Source organism: Bombyx mandarina, chromosome 08 (genome assembly GCF_030267445.1).
Source record: "Bombyx mandarina strain Sakado chromosome 08, ASM3026744v2".
Taxonomy (NCBI): domain Eukaryota; kingdom Metazoa; phylum Arthropoda; class Insecta; order Lepidoptera; family Bombycidae; genus Bombyx; species Bombyx mandarina.
In genome coordinates, this window is record NC_143215.1 from 11708197 (window position 1) to 11726239 (window position 18043).

An 18043-nucleotide genomic window follows, 5' to 3' on the forward strand; every position below is an offset into this window, starting at 1 on the left:
GGCCTAGGCCTTTTGGTGTATATAATTTACATACTTTGCACCTTTTAGGGGTATAAAATCCTAGCGTGTTTTTGTTGGCTTGTGAATAATTGTTTTCAATTTTTCATTTTCATTTTGGTCCCTTACACGCACACTCTAGAAATTATTGGGATAAATTGCAATACAAATTTTGAACAAATTACTCGGATCGTTTTTAAATTTGGGGGCCATGATTTTATTCTCATAATCTTAATGTTACCGTAATTATAAGTACAGTCAATTTGTTGTCATTACAACAGGCGCGTGGTCCTATAACTATATATTCGTAAGCGCTGTAAAATTAGGAGTTATACATTAAAAACTACCCCAAATCTCATTCGTATCACTGGTTCGAAATTCAAATTCTAACTTGTTTGCTATTTTTCCAGTAAAGCGTGTTAAAATTCGGCAATTTTATTTAATCAGTATATAATACAATAATAAAGGAAAATTAACTGGATATTAGAACATTATTAAAAACAAAAGAAGTACGATTTCTAAGCTTTTAAAAAAAGTTCCTATTTAAATTGTCATCCGTGTTGGCGTTATAAAATGCGTAAAATGAAAAATATAAATAAATCTTATATAATATTACCAATAAATGAGTGATTGGCTTGATTACGATGAAACATTTTTTATTCTGAACATGCCTAAGTAAAAAAAAAATGGAAAATTAGAGATAGTTTAAATTTATGAAATCGTTACTTTTTTGGCCGCAAAATTGAAAACGACCCACTCTCGGGCTGTACATTAATAAAATTAATTTTCGAAAAGGATTTGATGGCAGCTTCTAGTAAACATCCGGTTGACGATGGTTTTAGTGTTGCTGATTTGCATGGGCCAAGGCCGTGGACCATGGGTGGCAAGGCGCCACCAGTGATGATAAAAAGATCCGACGACTGTGTTGAATATTAAGATATTCTAATTGCTTCTCGTTAAGTTTGCAGACCAAACACGTTCTCATTCTATATTTGTCGTAATTTTTTATTTAACCACAGCTACACATCAAATTAAACAACAGGTTTTTATTTGAAGCGTAAGGCTTGCCGGTTTCTCTTAGGTACATTTTAATGCGTCTTCCCCTATGAAATTTCCGTTTTATCAATTGCCATTTTTTTTTTGAAAACGCCATCTTGTTGTGTCTTTAAAACGGTTAGTTGCCCTCAATTAAGCAAAATAGTATTATTATTCGCCAATAGATGTCGGGAAAAGTTGATTATTGAAAACACGAATAAAACAACATTTTCTGAAAATAAATCGTAGCTAGATCGATTTATCGCCCCCGAAATTCACTATATACTTAACTTTATGAAAATCGTTGGGACCGTTTCCGATATTCAGATTATATAAGTATATATTAATATACAAGAATTGCTCGTTTAAAGGTATAAGGTGTATGTATGGCTGGCAATAAATTCTAAATTAAAACATTTGGAATTATATTTTAAGAAGCAATTATTAATTGATTAGTGTTTTGTTCTCAGTACATTTGTACATTTTTCATCAAGACACGATAAAAATACGAGTAATTATGGAATAAGAGTTCCGTCGCAGTAGCAATGCCGCACAAACTACTCACTATAGTCGGATTTTTTATTAGACGAAGTAAACTGACGTTTACTGTGTTGTCAGTTTTTGATGAAATAAAAATAGTGTTGTGACAAAGTGAACGATTGAAAAAACTCCTGAATTAATGAAATTGCCTCGATTGTCTAGTGAATAGTTAGTGTGCCGAACTGCCGATATCGGGCACGGGGTTCGAATTTTAGCCGTGCTTTGTACATACCAACGAGTTTTCGACGAAACATTATGTTCCTATGGTATCTACCTGTACTGAATACCGAGTGTTTTAAACATTAAGAAAAACATTGCGAGGAAGCTTGTAAGACTGTCCTATTTCCAATGCATCATATAGTTGAAACTATAGATGTATAAAATATAACAATTATAGGTACATAGGTAATGAAAATAAAAAAAACTGATTGTAGTTACATACTACTAGTAACATATTATTATATTGGATCACTTTAATACAATTTTATTGTAAAATATAAATAATATTCTTTTATAGTTTGAAATTAATGAGTAACTCTTCACACTCATTGTTCATTTATGTGATTGAACGAGAACTGAACGCATCACTATTACTTTAAATATAGCAACATTATTTCACAAAGTGACATTAGCTACTGTCAGCTGGCTTCGTCTAATTAAAAATCCGACTATACATTAATAGCGTGTTCGGATTGAACACTACGAGTATAAGCCTTGTCATCTTATTGTGATGTGTACGCACGTGATCATTTAAGAACAAAAGATAATGTATGGAACGAATGTTTTGTCAATAATGAAACTCAAAACTGACTCTTAAGCTGAAGTTTATGAATACGGGAATCCTGTTAAGCGGATTGAATGAATTTGTTACGATTCTAAACTGTCCGTCTCATTTTAAATGGTTAATAAGGCTGCCTGTTGTTTTTGTATTTCTCACAAATTGTTTCTAAATTTTTTTAGTAGCTAATCATTTACATAGTTTGACTTGAACGAGCATTCCGATTCTTACTATTGTGGAGCGAAGTTGACTGCCGTAAATATTTTAATTTCTTTATTACGGAATTGGCTTAAGGGCTTTAGAAAATGCACGGATACATAAATAGATTTGAATTCGTATTAATTATTGACGCGGTTCTTTTAAGACTTAAATTGTATTGACTCTAAATATCTTTTTAATTGATATACATATTGATTGTCTAAAAGTAAGCCTGAGATAGTATTTTTTTAAAAGAAGAGTGTTCTTTGGATTTCCTCAATTAAGTTCAGCTTCAGTGAATCGTTAGACATTATGACACGTTCGTTTTGTTACCTCTATGCAACAAGATTAAGTAGTCATTTACAAGAACAGTTTCTTTTTGTAAACCACTAGGGACTACCGTTGTGTGTGTTTTTTGTTTGGATATTAGATAAATTATTTTAGTCTCATTTAAATAGGAAAAAAAATAAAAAAAATTGGAGCGTTTGAGTTTTTAAATAAACTTATAATTCGAAATGGCGGAAGAAGTAAATAGTAAGAGAGAGGTTCAGGTGCACGGAACTGGAAGAATAGTGAAGAATGTTCTGGTGATAAGTTTGGCGTTTATGACGCAATTCACTGCGTACAGCGTAAGTATATTTTAATAGCGTTTCAGTGTGATCATGGGTAAATGTGTATTCGTGTATTCGAAATACAGCGATCTGTTAAAATAATTCGTTAAATATAGGCTCAGTGTAACTGAATATACCTAACTATAATATAGTGCATCTTCCAACGGCTTAAAAGGCAAATATAGCAATGGTTTTGGTAATGGTAACACGAAAATAATCAAGATTTGTAGTATTTTTCCCTGTGTCAGCGAGTTGTAGACACAATAAAAAACTAATTTTACAATTTACGAGTATTCTCACGTTTTTTTTAACTGAAATTTTATTATTTCCAATGTTTCGAACACTACAGTTTTCGTTATCACGGACGGACGTGCCTCGAGAATGATGTAATAATAATAAAAACAATAACAAAAAACGCGAATTCAAAACGTACCTATCAATAATGAAATGCTTATTACTATACCACTGATATTCTAAAATCGATATCAATGTTCGATTATAATCGATTTCAATACGTGCTATTATGTAAAGCAGTGATTGATATAAATTATATTTAATAATAAACGCCTACAGTCCAACAGTCCCGTTTTGATTAAGTTAACCGATATTCTCGATTATTTATTACAATAGTAATTACATTGTAGTAGCTGATTTACCTAAATGTTTTTTTATTGCCACCGATAGGTAAACGAGTTTAAGGCCAAACTCATGGTTGCTGATTGCCAAGGTCCATAGGCTTCAGAAGAAATCAGAAGAAACAGTCCAGAAACATTACATTAAGCTCGCACGCACCCTATTAACCTTGAAGGACAATTCGTCTTCTCGCATTAAAACTGTATAATCTCAAAACTTACTGATTTAACAGGAGAGTGTTTTAAAGGTTGAACATGTGATATTATCATCTTTGCAACATTTATTTGTTATTTTTTACCAGTTACATTATCTGTCTTTTAAAGCAAGATAAAATTTTGTATTAATTTTGTTAATAGTAGTAAAAAAAAAACAACTAAAAACTACGCTCTTTTCACAGTATTTATGAGAAGAATACTGGTGATGCCAAATGATTCCGCATATTAACTCAGTTTCGAATATTTTTGGGAATTGTACACTTTTAATGCGAAAAGGCGAATTGGCGAGGGACTGTTAGAACCACCTGGGGGCTCGCAACAAAAAAAATCTATGATGTTTTATTTAAACCCTAGATTGTTATACCTCGTTGAACAGCTGATGAAACGTAGATATTGTTAAGCACATCTTGCGCACTTGACACACATGTCACAGCCCTGCGACAGGATTAAGCAGGAAAACGCTATATAGCTGTTTAAGCATTTGATATCTCCTAATTATGTGTTTGCGTTTACCAAAACGGTTCCATAATTTTTTTCCCTGTCTATCCGTTGGTAGCTTAAGGGACTATTCTAGCTATGCTCTGTCTGGTAAGTGAGCTCACGGGCTCAACGTGAGAGAGTTTGCTAAAATCTGCCCTATTAAGACAAGCATGGACATCATAGACATCAACAACTTTCATGCCGTAAGTCACTTTGTGACACGAATTCTATAATACAACAGCTGCCCCACCATTTAAGAAGGCTTTGGCCTTGGCATTGCTGAAGTCCATGGGCGACGGTAACCACTCAACATTAGGTGGGCCGTATGCTCATCTGCTTACAAGGGCAATAAAAAAAAACCGAACGTATTACTGCTTCACTGCAGAAATACGTAAGGTAGTTTCTACCCGTTTACAAGACGCCTGATCACCAGCCGTTTAAACTAGTCATTAGTCTTATAAAACTAGGAATTGTTTTTTTTTTTACTACGCTTTTTTTATTAGCTATAAGACGTATGTATGTTTGTAACGGAATCTTTGAACATGATGTTGACCCCCTTCAAAACGTCGGATTAACACGAAATTTGGTATACTTATTAAGGACCGATGACAATTCAATATAAAAAAATATATATTTAAAAAATTGAAATTCAACTATAAAATGAAAAATAAGTAATATGTAGTTTAAAAAAACTAACAAAAGGTATTAGTAGTTATAAATATTTTATAAACAGATATGAGTAGAAGGGTTATTTTGATAATATCCTGAAAAGCACCCCAGGTTTTTTTTTATTTATACAATAAAATAATTTTTTCTTACACTATTTTTAATTCAGATTTATTAAAATTTATTTTTTATTTTTTAGTTAGATTTTCTATAAAAGCGTATTTTGTTAGTTTTTTTAAAGTATTATTTATTTTTTCAATAAATGATTCGTGTTTAGGGTGCGGCGAATCTGCAGAGCTCGATAAACGCTAGTGCTGGCCTCGGAACCGCCGCACTGGCCGCCGTGTACGCGGGACTCATCCTCTCAAACATATTCCTGCCCGTATTTGTTATCAAGTGAGTAGACACTTTTTTACTGGTGGTAGGACCTCTTTGGAGTCCGCACGGGTAGGTACCACCACCATGCCTATTTTTGCCTTGAAGCAGTAATGCGTTTCGGTTTGAAGGGTGGGGCAGCCGTTGTAACTATACTTGAGACCTTAGAACTTATATCTCAAGGTGTGTGGCGCATTTACGTTGTAGATGTCTATGAGCTCCAGTAACCACTTAACACTAGGTGGGCTGTGAGCTCGTTCACACGTCTAAGCAATATGAAAAAAAAAGAAGCAATTATAATTAATTAAAAAAAGTAGTTATTTTTTTATTACTACATACTTATATTTACTATTTATTTTTATAGTATACATATATATCATAATCATCGAGGAAATAAAATATATTTCGGAATCACGTAACATAACTGAACGTATAATACCATTACCTAACCACTATTTACTTACTCGTAACAATTTTCCTTATATTAGCAAACTTTTATTCAAGAACGACTTCTAACGTCTGCAAGGTCAAGGCAAAACAAAAAGGACATGGGCCATTTTCAGCCTAGCTCCTCGTGCTCTCACGGACATTGGAGAAATATCTATAGAAAAAAACATTACAATTTTACATACTTATTATAAAATTTAAGGGTATTTTAATGGTGGGATAATTACAATCATAAATAAAAAGAAATTAGCATGACTAAGCTACAATGATAATATTGAAGAAGTTGCCATATTAGGTAAAATATTTTTGTATTTAAACAATTCACATTAAATCTTCTTAAAAAAACATTATATTAATTTAATTATAGTAATAGACATAATATTTAAGCTGATGATGTGTTAAAGTGTCAGTGTATTGACAGCAAAATCATATGATATAACCTAAAATTCTTATCTTATTTTTTTAATATCTCTGTATCCCCATGAACAATATTGATTTTAATTTGTTTATATTAAAAGGGATATATAGTCTTGTGGCGTTTATGAACGCACATTTTTGTGATGCGTAAGCCGGAACGCACGAGATGTGGGAAAAAGAATATAGTCTGTGACACGAGACTTTTTTTTACCGCCAAATATTTAAAACGTAAAAATAATTTATAATGTGTTAAATAAGTAATATAATGTAATTACTTAGAATTATTTATGCCGCTACAACAATAAAATTTCTATTGTTCCAACTGTGGTGTTAATTACATAAAACACGACTTTACGGCGAAATAAAGAAGGGACTCTATATGAACTCCCTTAGTCTGTTATTTAAACATAATTTCATTACTGTCCTTGAACTTCGCTTAGTGGGCCGTGCAATGTATGGAGAGTGGCCCATGTCCTTTGGAACTGTTTCGAATTCCCCGTTTCCAGGTGGCTCGGTACGAAGTGGACAATATCTTTCTCGTTTCTCACGTACATGCCGTATATAGCGGCGCAGCTGTATCCCCGATTCTACACCATGATTCCGGCGGGACTGCTCGTGGGCCTAGGCGGCGGGCCTCTATGGTGTGCCAAATGCACTTATTTATACGTCGTAAGTAGAAAAGTAACTAAACTAAGTTTCCGTAACAAGTAGAGGAGCTTAATAAAGTTTTCATGCGTATTCAGAATGTTTAGAATTTAATTTTATAAGTTCATTTATATGCATAACCAGTTAGAACAAAATGAAAACAAACCAAAATAGAAAAAAATATGAAAAAGGAACATCAATTTTGAGCATCAGCGAGTACAATCGAATTTTGAAGACCCAAAGAATACTAGTTTTAATAAATGTAGTGAAATACCAAGCAATATAAAGCATTCTTTCAATGCTTCTGGGGAAATCCGAAACTGTCTCCCCAATATTGTGTCAATGATATGAGTCGATTCCATTAAGTGTGTAGGCTTTGTTGGTTCTTCACCAACCCTCCTGTTCAAAACAATACATCAAATACGAAGAAAATTTAACATGATAGAGGTAAGAAAAAAATATTTGCAGCCATGAAAATTGCAGAATTGCATTGCATTGAGCATTGGACCTTTGGGAGATTAACACCAAAGGGAAGATCTTCCACCGAGCGGCTGATATTGCTCGGTAGACCGACGGTCCAAATGTTGTTGTTCAGAACTTATTTTGAAAATGTCGTAAGCGAAATTCAGGCATCTGTCAAATATCTTGCGTTGTATGATGGCTACCCGCCACAATTCCTTCGCGATCCCTTTTTACCATCGCACCAGATCGAATGAAAGTTCATCTACCATGCATATCCAGAGATCAAACTGGTTCTTTTTTAGCGTAGATGCAACGGTGACTCGCGGCTTTCCTCATTGTCAGCTATTTCAAGGCCCTTCTCTCCTATCTAATCACCGGTGTCCTTGAGGGTCTATTCTGGCCTTTCCGGACTGATAAGTGAGCTCACTGCGGTCAGTCTGAAAAACTGCTAATATCTGCCCTGCTTGCAATAGCCGTGTTTTGCTGAATCTATCGTCGGATCGAAATCGCGACCCACTGAGAAGATCCGGCGAGAAACTCACTAGGTGGTATCGATGGGCTAATAAAAGGCCCAAAAGACATCGCTGTGTAAATGCCACTCACTATTCACGTCGCGATAGCTTTCAAGCTTTAGCTGATAATTACAATTGTAATAAAAATAAAAATTATATTATTATATTTTTCTAAAACCAAAAGTATCAAAAGAAAAATGTAAGCGTGATTAAAGACTCATGGACCAAACACATATTTTAATTATATAATAACCAAATGATACACATCTTGAGTCTGAATTGCATCGAAATATCAATTTATTACGCTTCAAATAGGAAAATGTGATTGCTTTATGGCATATGGTCGAAGTGGTTGGTAGGGACTGGAAGCGACAGGCAAGAGACCGAAGAGAATGGTGTGCATTCGAAGAGACCTACACTCAGCATTGGGTGGACACGGGTTGAAGAAGAAAAAAGAAAAGAAAATAAATGGTGTTACCTATTCATTTAGCGTTACATGCCAAACACTATCGGTTTCGTTGTCAGTGAGTTAGGCCATTCCAATTTCAGACACGGCTATTAAATTATTCTCATCTTATCTTATCTTATGCCTTAAAACGAGCAATTCTTGTATATGAATATATATAATCTGAATCTCGGAAACGGCTCCAACGATTTTCATAAAATTTAGTATACAGGGGATTTCGGGGGCGATTTATCGATCTAGCTACCATTTATTTTCAGAAAATGTTGTTTTATTCGTGTTTTCAATAATCAACTCTTCCCGACATCTATCGGCGAATAATAATACTATTTTTCTTAATTGAGGGCAACTAACCGCTATAAAGACACAACAAGATGGCGTTATCAAAAAAAAACCGAGCAAAGCTCGGTCATCATCCAGTTAATGTTAATACGATTTTAATTTCAGATGTCTGAAGCTCATAGTGCGATTTCGAAGATAACAGCCGAAGCGTTGCTCGTACGCTTCTTAGGAATATTCTTTATGATATTTCATACGAGCCAAATTTGGGGTAACCTCATATCGTCTCTAGGTATAATATTTCAAATCTTTATATTATTTTTCGATAGGTTTCAGAGACAGCTATTGTGTTAAAGTATGTAAAAAGAAAAATAAGCATAGAATTCAGTTTAGGTTTGGATTTTATTTAAGATTTTGCCTGTGTTGTCTGTTAGGGTTTCGTATCAGGGATTCCATATTGGGTTACATTTTTGTTGTCACACAAAAAAGAGTATTCGTACATTAGGTATATAATATATAGGTAACAAGTATATTAATTTTTTTTAAATATCTGACAAGGTATAGTGAAAACTGCCAGTTGTCCGTCAGCTTTATCGAGGTTGATGTATAGATTATACTACTTATAACAACAAAGAAAACCTTCATGAATAAAATAAAATTAGAACATCATCAGTGTAATCGAAGTCACTTAAATATGAATTATTATACTAAGGGTAGATCTTGATAAAATTGAAATAGGGCCACAAGCGAAGCGCCAGCTTTCAAATAAAGAATAATTAAAATCGGTTCACCTAGAAAATAATTCTGAGGTATAAATAATATAATAATAACGCACATAAATAATAAAGACAAATTGACGACCTCCTTCTTTCTTTGAAATCGGTCGAATGACGAAACCTCATCACTGTCTAAAGATAGCTCGCTGTTGTTGTTATTGTTGTAGTCCTAGGGTACGCCGCTGTTACATAGGACCCTCACAAGTTGTTTCCATTTCACGATGTCTAATGATAGTTACGCATTAAGAATTTCGTTTAGACTTTGAAATCGTTGTGGCCTAAAGGGTAAGACGTCTGGTGCATTCGTATCCCGCTGGCAGGTACCAATTTTTCTAATGAAATAGGTACGTACTTAACAAATGCTCACGATTGACTTCCGCTGTGAAGGAATAACATTGTGTAATAAAAATCAAACCCGCAATATTATAATTTGCATAATTACTGGTGGTAGGACGTCTTGTGAGTCCGCATGAGTAGGTACCACTACCTTACCTATTTCTGCCGTGAAGCAGTAATGCGTTTCGCTTTGAAGGGTGGGGCAGCCGTTGTGCTGTTAAAACTGAAACCTTAGAACTCATATCTCAAGGTGGTTGGCGGCATTTACGTTGTAGGTGTCTATGGGCTTCGGTGACCACTTAACTAAGCAATACCTAAATATAAAAAAAACTTCGACAGTGTCCAATAGTCATTCGTATTTTCAGTCTTAACGTCTGGTAATAACACGGCGGCTGTGACAGCTGTGAACGATTCAATGATACCGCAGTTGTGTGGTGCGAATTTCTTACCGAGCGCGGATGCGGGCGAGGCGCTGGTTGCGCAGCCCCCTGAGAAAATCCAAATGATCTCTGGCAAGTTCTTACTTAACATGTCTATAAAAAACCGTGTAAAATCATCACCACTTTACATCACGACAATTATATATCGAAGGGTGTAAAGCTATTTGGTGTAAGCGACATTTATGTAATTATACAGGTGAGTTACACGTCATTTCGGATCCTCCACTGAGTTTCTCGCCGGATCTTCTCAGTGGGTCGCGTTTCCGATCCGGTGGTAGATTCTGCGAAGCACGGCTCTTGCTAGGGTTCGTGTTAGCAACGTCATCAGGTTTGAGCCCCGTGAGCTCTCCTACTAGTTAAAGCGACGCTGATATAGCCTCTCAAGGCTATCAGCTTAGGTAGGAAAAAAAAAACAGGTGAGCTATCTAATGTTTAAAATTTGGAAAAATATAATAACTAAAAAAAAAGAACTGTTGATGCTGATACGAAATAAAACGCACCTTTAATTACAATTGTCTCGTATTAAGCAAAATGTCGCTTAAAGCTTAAAGCCTTTCACCCTTCGATATTATGTAGAATTGGGATCGTGGCGCATAAAATAAAACTATTCCACTGTTGCACTTTAATTGTTCTTTTCCAAAATGTTCTCTGTTATTAAAATGACACCTTTTTTACAGCTTGCTCGTTCAATCGTCTTCGCCATCTTGTTTTTCTCTGTCATTCTCTTTTCTCTTTCTTACGGTTTTCTCTCACTCACATCTTAACGTTCCGTTTCACACTCTTTTCTTACGTTCCGTTCTTACCAATCCTACACAATATATTTAAATATTCCTAATTAAAATACTGTTAGAGTTTAGTATGCTTTACAGTTTTCATTCTTGCTATTAACTGTGTGGTGTGTATGAGTGTGTACTGTAGTAAGCCTTTAGTTGACTATGCTTATGTTTATTCAATTTATTTTTATAATAATTTTATTTTTATTAATAAATTTTGTTTAATAAACCATTATTTTCTTTGCACGGTTTCTAAGTTTGCCAATGTATATAAAGTAAATAATAAAATATTTATTACACTTAATGTGTAATACGTAATGTAAATATATTTTCGATTCTTCAGGACATTTAATAGTTACAATGTAATCGAGTATTCACATCATATAACTGATATTTCTAAGGCATCAAATGATTTCTCCTGCTGTAGCTTAATTATTAAATACGATAATTATTACGAGGAAGCTGTCGTGGCCTGAAGGATAAGACGCTTAGTCTACTCGTATTGAACGACCCGACTGTACCGGTGTTCAAATCCCGCAGACAGGCATTTTTTTTTTTGAATGTATACTTGTGATTTGCTCACTAATAAATTCCAGCACGAAGGATAAATAAGGATAAAATAAACTTGCTGAATTCATATATTTGCGTAATTGTCGGTGGTTGCGTATTCTCAGTTAAGCTCGCACGGGTAGGTTTTGCCACCCTGCATATTTTAGGGGCCAAGCAGCAACGCGTTGACGGATGGGACAGCCGCTATACCATACAATTCGGACTTTGAACTCACGTCGGTCTCAGTATCGGTGACGGCATCAATGATCTAAATAACAAAATATCTATGCTTTTCAGGAATTTATCTAGCTTGTATGGCAGGAGCTGCTATTATAGTTGCCGTTGGAGTGGATCCGATGAAAAAGTAAGTCTTAGGACATTTTTAAATTTCACAGTCTCGTGACCACGCTAACTTTAAAGTATTCGAAGCGTCGGATATACATAATTAAATGAAAATAGTAAAAGCAAGATTCGATCGTAAAGAATTTCATTATAGCCAATATACTTATAGTTAGTATTATACTCAAGGTATAATTATTCCTTTATCCAAGTTTTGTAGGATAGCCGGCGGAGCACCGTGGATCGTGAGGAATATCGACCTTCACGACCACCTGGAATTAAATTCCATCAGTATCTGAAGTCATTGTCTGAGCGCCATTTTCAGAAAACGGCACGCGGCACCGCGGCGTGACACGATAACACTCTCATCATGGTCGCCGGTAACTACCTTTATACCCGTTTAAGAGGACCAAACGGTTACCGTCGCCTCAAACGCGTCACTTCGTATCCTCTTGATGCACTTTCGATGCTTTTCGGAATTCTAAGCACCGGTCACTTTTCTTGTCGAACCCGTTGAATGCGACGAAGATTTCGACTAATAATTTTACTCACAGACACAGCCCATACAGATACAATAGATACCATAGCTATAGTTGGTATTATTTCTCGGGTATAGTTTGTCGTTTATTTTTCTAAATAAATTGATGATGGTCAAATAAATTTAGTTAATAAATAGCTCAGTTTTCTTGAATTTTCACATAAATACGAAATCTTCATAATTAATATTGCAGGTTTGATACGAGAGGCAGCGGCTCTGGTACGGGCCTGTCTGGGGTGGCATTGTTGGCCGTTACTCTGAAGCTGCTAATCGAACCGAATCAAATCTTAATGATTCCAATAAACGTCTTCTTAGGATTCCAACAAGCGTTTTTTGGGGCGGACTTTACTGCGGTGCGATTTTATTATATATTTTGTTTACTACCTATCTAGTGACGTCGAGCAGTCTTGCTAGATTCAGTACCGAGCGAGTCAGTGAGCTCACGGAGCTCTAACCTGGTGACGTAGCTGACATTAGCCTTAGCAAGAGCAGAGCACTGGATCGAAATCGCGAGAACGAAACCCACTGAGAAGATCCGGCGAGAAACTTAGTGGGCTATGTCTGTGGGTTAATTTGCTCACGGAACCCTTCGTCGTAAACGACGGGTTCGATGAGGATGATGACCAGTGCTTGAGGTTCCTAAAAGCACTGTTATTGGATCGGGAGGATTTGAAATGAAGTTCTTAGGGCGACATCGACTGTTTACCATTCGGTCCGCAGGATCGGGTATGGTGGTGCGATGATTTATTTGATTATTGTCCTTCATCTGTAGACTAGACATCAAAAATTCTGGTACTGATATTTCTTAAAACATACAATTCTTTATGTTCCCGTCCTTATACCACATTTTGTAGGGTCGGCACGGCATGTCCTCCTATCATGCTGCATAGGGATTTGGCTTGAGTTTTTCGACCGGCCTGCCTTACTTTGAACCCTCCTTAGGTTATATCTCCAGTATATCAGTTACAACGTCCCATACGGAAAATTTTCTATTTCTACTTTTGATGTTTCTATTATTTCATCATTCGATATTCATTCCACTTCACAAAAAGGGATCAACGAAGAAGTGCAATAACTACAGACTAATTTCTCTCGTATCCCACGCCAGTAAAGTCATGCTGCACATAATTAACACGAGGCTCCAAGGTTACTTGTCCCGAGAGATCGCCCCCGAGCAAGCAGGTTTTGTAAAAGGTCGAGGCACAAGAGAGCAACTACTCGTAATGCGGCAAATTGTAGAAAAGGCCAGAGAATTTAATATTAGCCTATATGTGTGCTTCGTGGATTTCCGAAAGGCTTTTGATACCGTCAAGTGGTGGAAGCTGTGGTTGGTACTGACGGAAATGGGTGTACCGCAACATCTTGTACACACCATCAGACGTCTGTACGAAGATGGCACGGCCGCTGTTCGTGTTGACAGTATTGACTCCGAACGCTTCAGCACACAGGCAGGCGTTAGGCAGGGCTGCATACTATCTCCTCTTTTATTTAATATATACACAGAGTATATAATGCGGATAGTTCTTGAAGATTGGGATAAAGGAATATCCGTTGGTGGTCGGAAAATATCAAACTTGAGATACGCCGATGATACTACCCTCTTGGCGTCAACCAGAGACGAAATCGAGGTGCTTCTTCGCCGGCTGGAGACTACAGCGTTGGATTTTGGACTTGCGATCAATCGTGATAAGACCAAAATGATGATCGTAGATCGTGCTAACATCAACCAACCGGAAGTCCAACATATAGCGGGATGCGAGGTAGTTAATAGCTATGTATATCTAGGCTCCACTATCACCAACGCTGGAGGCTGCGAAGATGAGATCCGAAGACGTTGCGCCGTGACAAGATCCTCAGTTGAGAGGCTAACAAAGATTTGGAGAGACCGCAGAATAACCAAAAATACAAAAGTTCGGTTAATGAGATGCCTGGTCTTTCCAATCTTTCTGTATGGGGCTGAGACGTGGACGCTGAGGATGCAAGACCGTCGTAAGATCGACGCACTAGAAATGTGGTGTTGGAGACGTCTCCTCAGAATTCCGTGGACCGCGCACCGTACCAACATTTCGATCCTGAAAGAGCTCAACATCAAGGAGAGACTATCGTCAACAGTCCAATTACGAATCCTCAAATTCTTCGGGCACATCACTCGTAATGAGGACTCCATTGAGCGGTTGGTGGTGCAAGGGAAAGTCGAGGGCAAAAGATCTCGCGGACGATCTCCAACACGATGGACCGACCTCATAAAATCTGTTACTCACTCCAACATAAATGCTTGCTCTCACTCTGTGAAACATCGTGCCACATGGCGTCGCATCGCGAGAGCATCGGTATCGCAGGATCCGACTGATGCATGACCACGACCACTCTGTCAAGAGTGTACGAATAGGAAGAATTATTTCATCTGCTTTTGATTCTGTGATTTGCATTTTATTATTATAAACATTTACATAAAAAAATTAGATTTTCAAACACCAAAACGATAAAAATAGCACATTACATTTTATTCGTTTTTCTCTACGTTTTTCTATATTTGTAATTCGTCCTTACTAAGTTTTTGTAATTCGTCCTTATTAAGTTCTTATACAGCATTTGTTCATTCACGTAAAATATATATGAATTAGTGTATAGAGAATTTTATTAGAAGAACAATTAAAGCTCTCACTTGACTGGTTTTTATATCAAACGGCAAATGAGGTTTTGGTTTTATTTGGTCTTCAACATGGAAATTTGTGCTTGTTGTTTCAAGTTGGAACTTCAAGTTTATTATTTTACGATTGCAGGCCTTCGTGTCTTGTGCCGTTGGTACGGGGTCCGTTGGTTTTGTTATGATGACTTATGGATTGGCTGATGCAATAGGCTGTATCGTAAATGGATATATAGCAAAGGTGAGTGTTTTCAAATATTAGAGTTAGCTTAGTGTTCAAAACTTAGACCTCAATATGATTTTTCATTTTATTTAAAGGGCACAAACACACCAAACGATGGTGTCGCTATTAACAAGAACGAAACTCTTTAAAAACAAATAAAAAAAATAAAAACATTCAATTTATAAACTGAGAAGAAAAATTCTGGAATAAATGTTAAGCTCATATAATATCCTTAAAAAATCTATTATACTTTTCTGTGGGACTTAAACACCGACATAGTCATATCGGTTTATACAAGTACCTACACTGGACGTCTTATCCTTTAGACCACGATGTTTTCTTTTATTATGATGACGATGATTAATCGTAGTGATTAAGCCTGCCCTTTTACAGTTATTTTTGAGCTGGTGGGCCTTCTGAAGTGGTCGGACGGTCGTTACCAGAGCTCCACTCTCGAGTAAGCCGGAGCCTACCTGCCCCTTTTTGATGAAACTAGAAATGCCTCTAACTCAGAGGCATTTCTAGCTATGCTCACAAGTAAAGCTCCATGTCAGTCAATTTGAATTGAATTTTCCTATTTCAGATAATCGGTCGTCTGCCTTTAATATGTATAGCTACTATAATAAACATTGCTATTTTGACGACGCTATTAACGTGGCATCCTAATGGGGGACAAGCCTATGTGCTCTACATCATAATTGTTGTTTTGGGATTCAGCGATTCGATCTGGATCGTCCAGATTAATGGTGATGATAACTTTTAATTTTATATTTATCAATTTTCTTAAATCACGTAATTCAAAAAACTTGAGTTCGATCGCACTAAATGAATTTATACTAAAACTAGCGACCCGCTCCGGCTCTGCTCTGCTATTTTATTTTTTTTAAATAAAAGAACACTTATTGCGATATAACTATAATAGTTAGACATATGCTGTCGCAACACTTTTTGTAAATAATAATGTGTTCTACAAAGTCGTAGTACATTATTTTATTCTATCATCAATAGTTTTCGCAGGGCACGCGATGTAAAGAATATTTTAGGTAATTTTTTTTACACCTTGGGTTACACTATTGGAGTTTTAGTAAGGACCCCTAATTTTTTTCAAAAAATATTATGGCCTATGTCACTCGGGAATAGTGTAGCTTCCAAACAGTGAAAGAATTTTTCAAATCCGTTCAGTAGTTTCGGGACCTATTCAATACAAACAAACAAAAAAATCTTTTCTCTTTATAATTATAATATTATATAAGTATTGTTGTAAAATCAGTTAGGGCTTACTTCAGGCATATTTAGAAATCATTTTACTTGTGCAAGGTTACACGTATTGCAGTACTAGTATTTTTTGTAAAAAGAAAATCCATTAAATTTTATTTACATGTTATATTTGATGGTGCTGTGGAGGGTAAAATAATGCTGTTTGGATATTACGTCTGAAGTAGAACACTAGTGGCACGGTCATATTGTGATGTTTATATTCGTCCTGGTTCTGCTTATTTGAATATTTACCTTAAGAAAGAGACAAAATTATTTAATAGCTTCAGTTTATAATCAGTTTCTGGTGTTAAAGATTTTATTATCAGTTTATTTCTTTCAACAGCTTACTATAGCATTTTGTTTCCTGGAAGAGAAGAGGCAGCTTTCTCAAACTTCAGGTTATGGGAATCAGTCGGATATATTGTAGCTTACGTCATCTCTCCATACCTCAGAACCAGCGTTAAGACCTACCTTATGTTATCATTACTAGTTTTAGGATTATCATGTTATTTCACTGTGGAATATCGAGAAAGAAGGAAAAAGTCGAAGTTGAATACGCTTGATGTGGGCTGTGATAATTTCGCTTTTCAGATTTGTGAGAAGTAGTAAAACGTATTAATTAAATTTGAGCATTGTGTTATTTATGACCTTAAACATAATATTTCAAATGTACTGTTTGGAGGACAAGGCAAATATTTGTCTAGCACTTTAGGCAAATTTGAGGGTCTTTGTCACTTAGAGTTCGTGGTATAATGTGAGTTAAGACGGGTAAGTGACAACATGGGCTGTGCGTTTTTATGCTGCGAAAGCAGTCATTTGTTGTCATTTGAAGGATGCGATACAATTTAACTTGAAGGGGTTAAAGTTTGAAATTGCCGATTTGTACTGAAAAATTTAAATTCGTATTTTTTTCTACCATTATTACCATTTATTTACCTATACATTGCTGCCATCTAATAGGAAGGTCATTTATTTTATGATCTAGATTCTACAAACTATGTGAAAGGATCGAGATAATGCCACTTATTTAGTGCAATACAAAATATCCTAGCGCCCGGTAGATCATAAGGGTATTTTTTTTTCCTATCTTAGGAAAATTTATATTTGACTAATCACACCCGTAAACGTTAAGTATCAGCAAATTTGGTATATATATATTTATATAAACGCATAGGTATATGTGTTTCGGTTTGAAGGTTGGGGTGACCGTTGTACTGTAAAAACTGAGACCTAAGAATTCATATCTTAAGGTAGGTGGCATTTATATTGTAGATGTCTATGGGCTCCAGTAGCCACTTAACATCAGATGGGCCGTGAGCTCATCCACCCGTCTAAGCAACAACAAAATTAACAACAGTAACATTGTTGAACAAATCGTAGAATGTTTATATTCAATTTTACTGGTGGTAGGA

At 35.8% G+C, this 18043-nt stretch overlaps 1 protein-coding gene across 1 annotated transcript; it reads left to right on the plus strand.

Annotated features, from left to right (window-relative positions):
• Positions 1-2903: 2903 nt before the first annotated feature.
• On the plus strand, positions 2904-17255 carry LOC114242983 (UNC93-like protein). Its single transcript, XM_089729551.1, has 10 exons — positions 2904-3177; positions 5431-5549; positions 6899-7061; positions 8922-9045; positions 10231-10377; positions 11925-11991; positions 12698-12857; positions 15288-15392; positions 15958-16120; positions 16975-17255. The coding sequence occupies exons 1-10, from the start codon at positions 3064-3066 to the stop codon at positions 17235-17237; spliced, it is 1425 nt and encodes a 474-aa protein (XP_089585677.1). The 5' UTR covers positions 2904-3063; the 3' UTR covers positions 17238-17255.
• Positions 17256-18043: the final 788 nt, after the last annotated feature.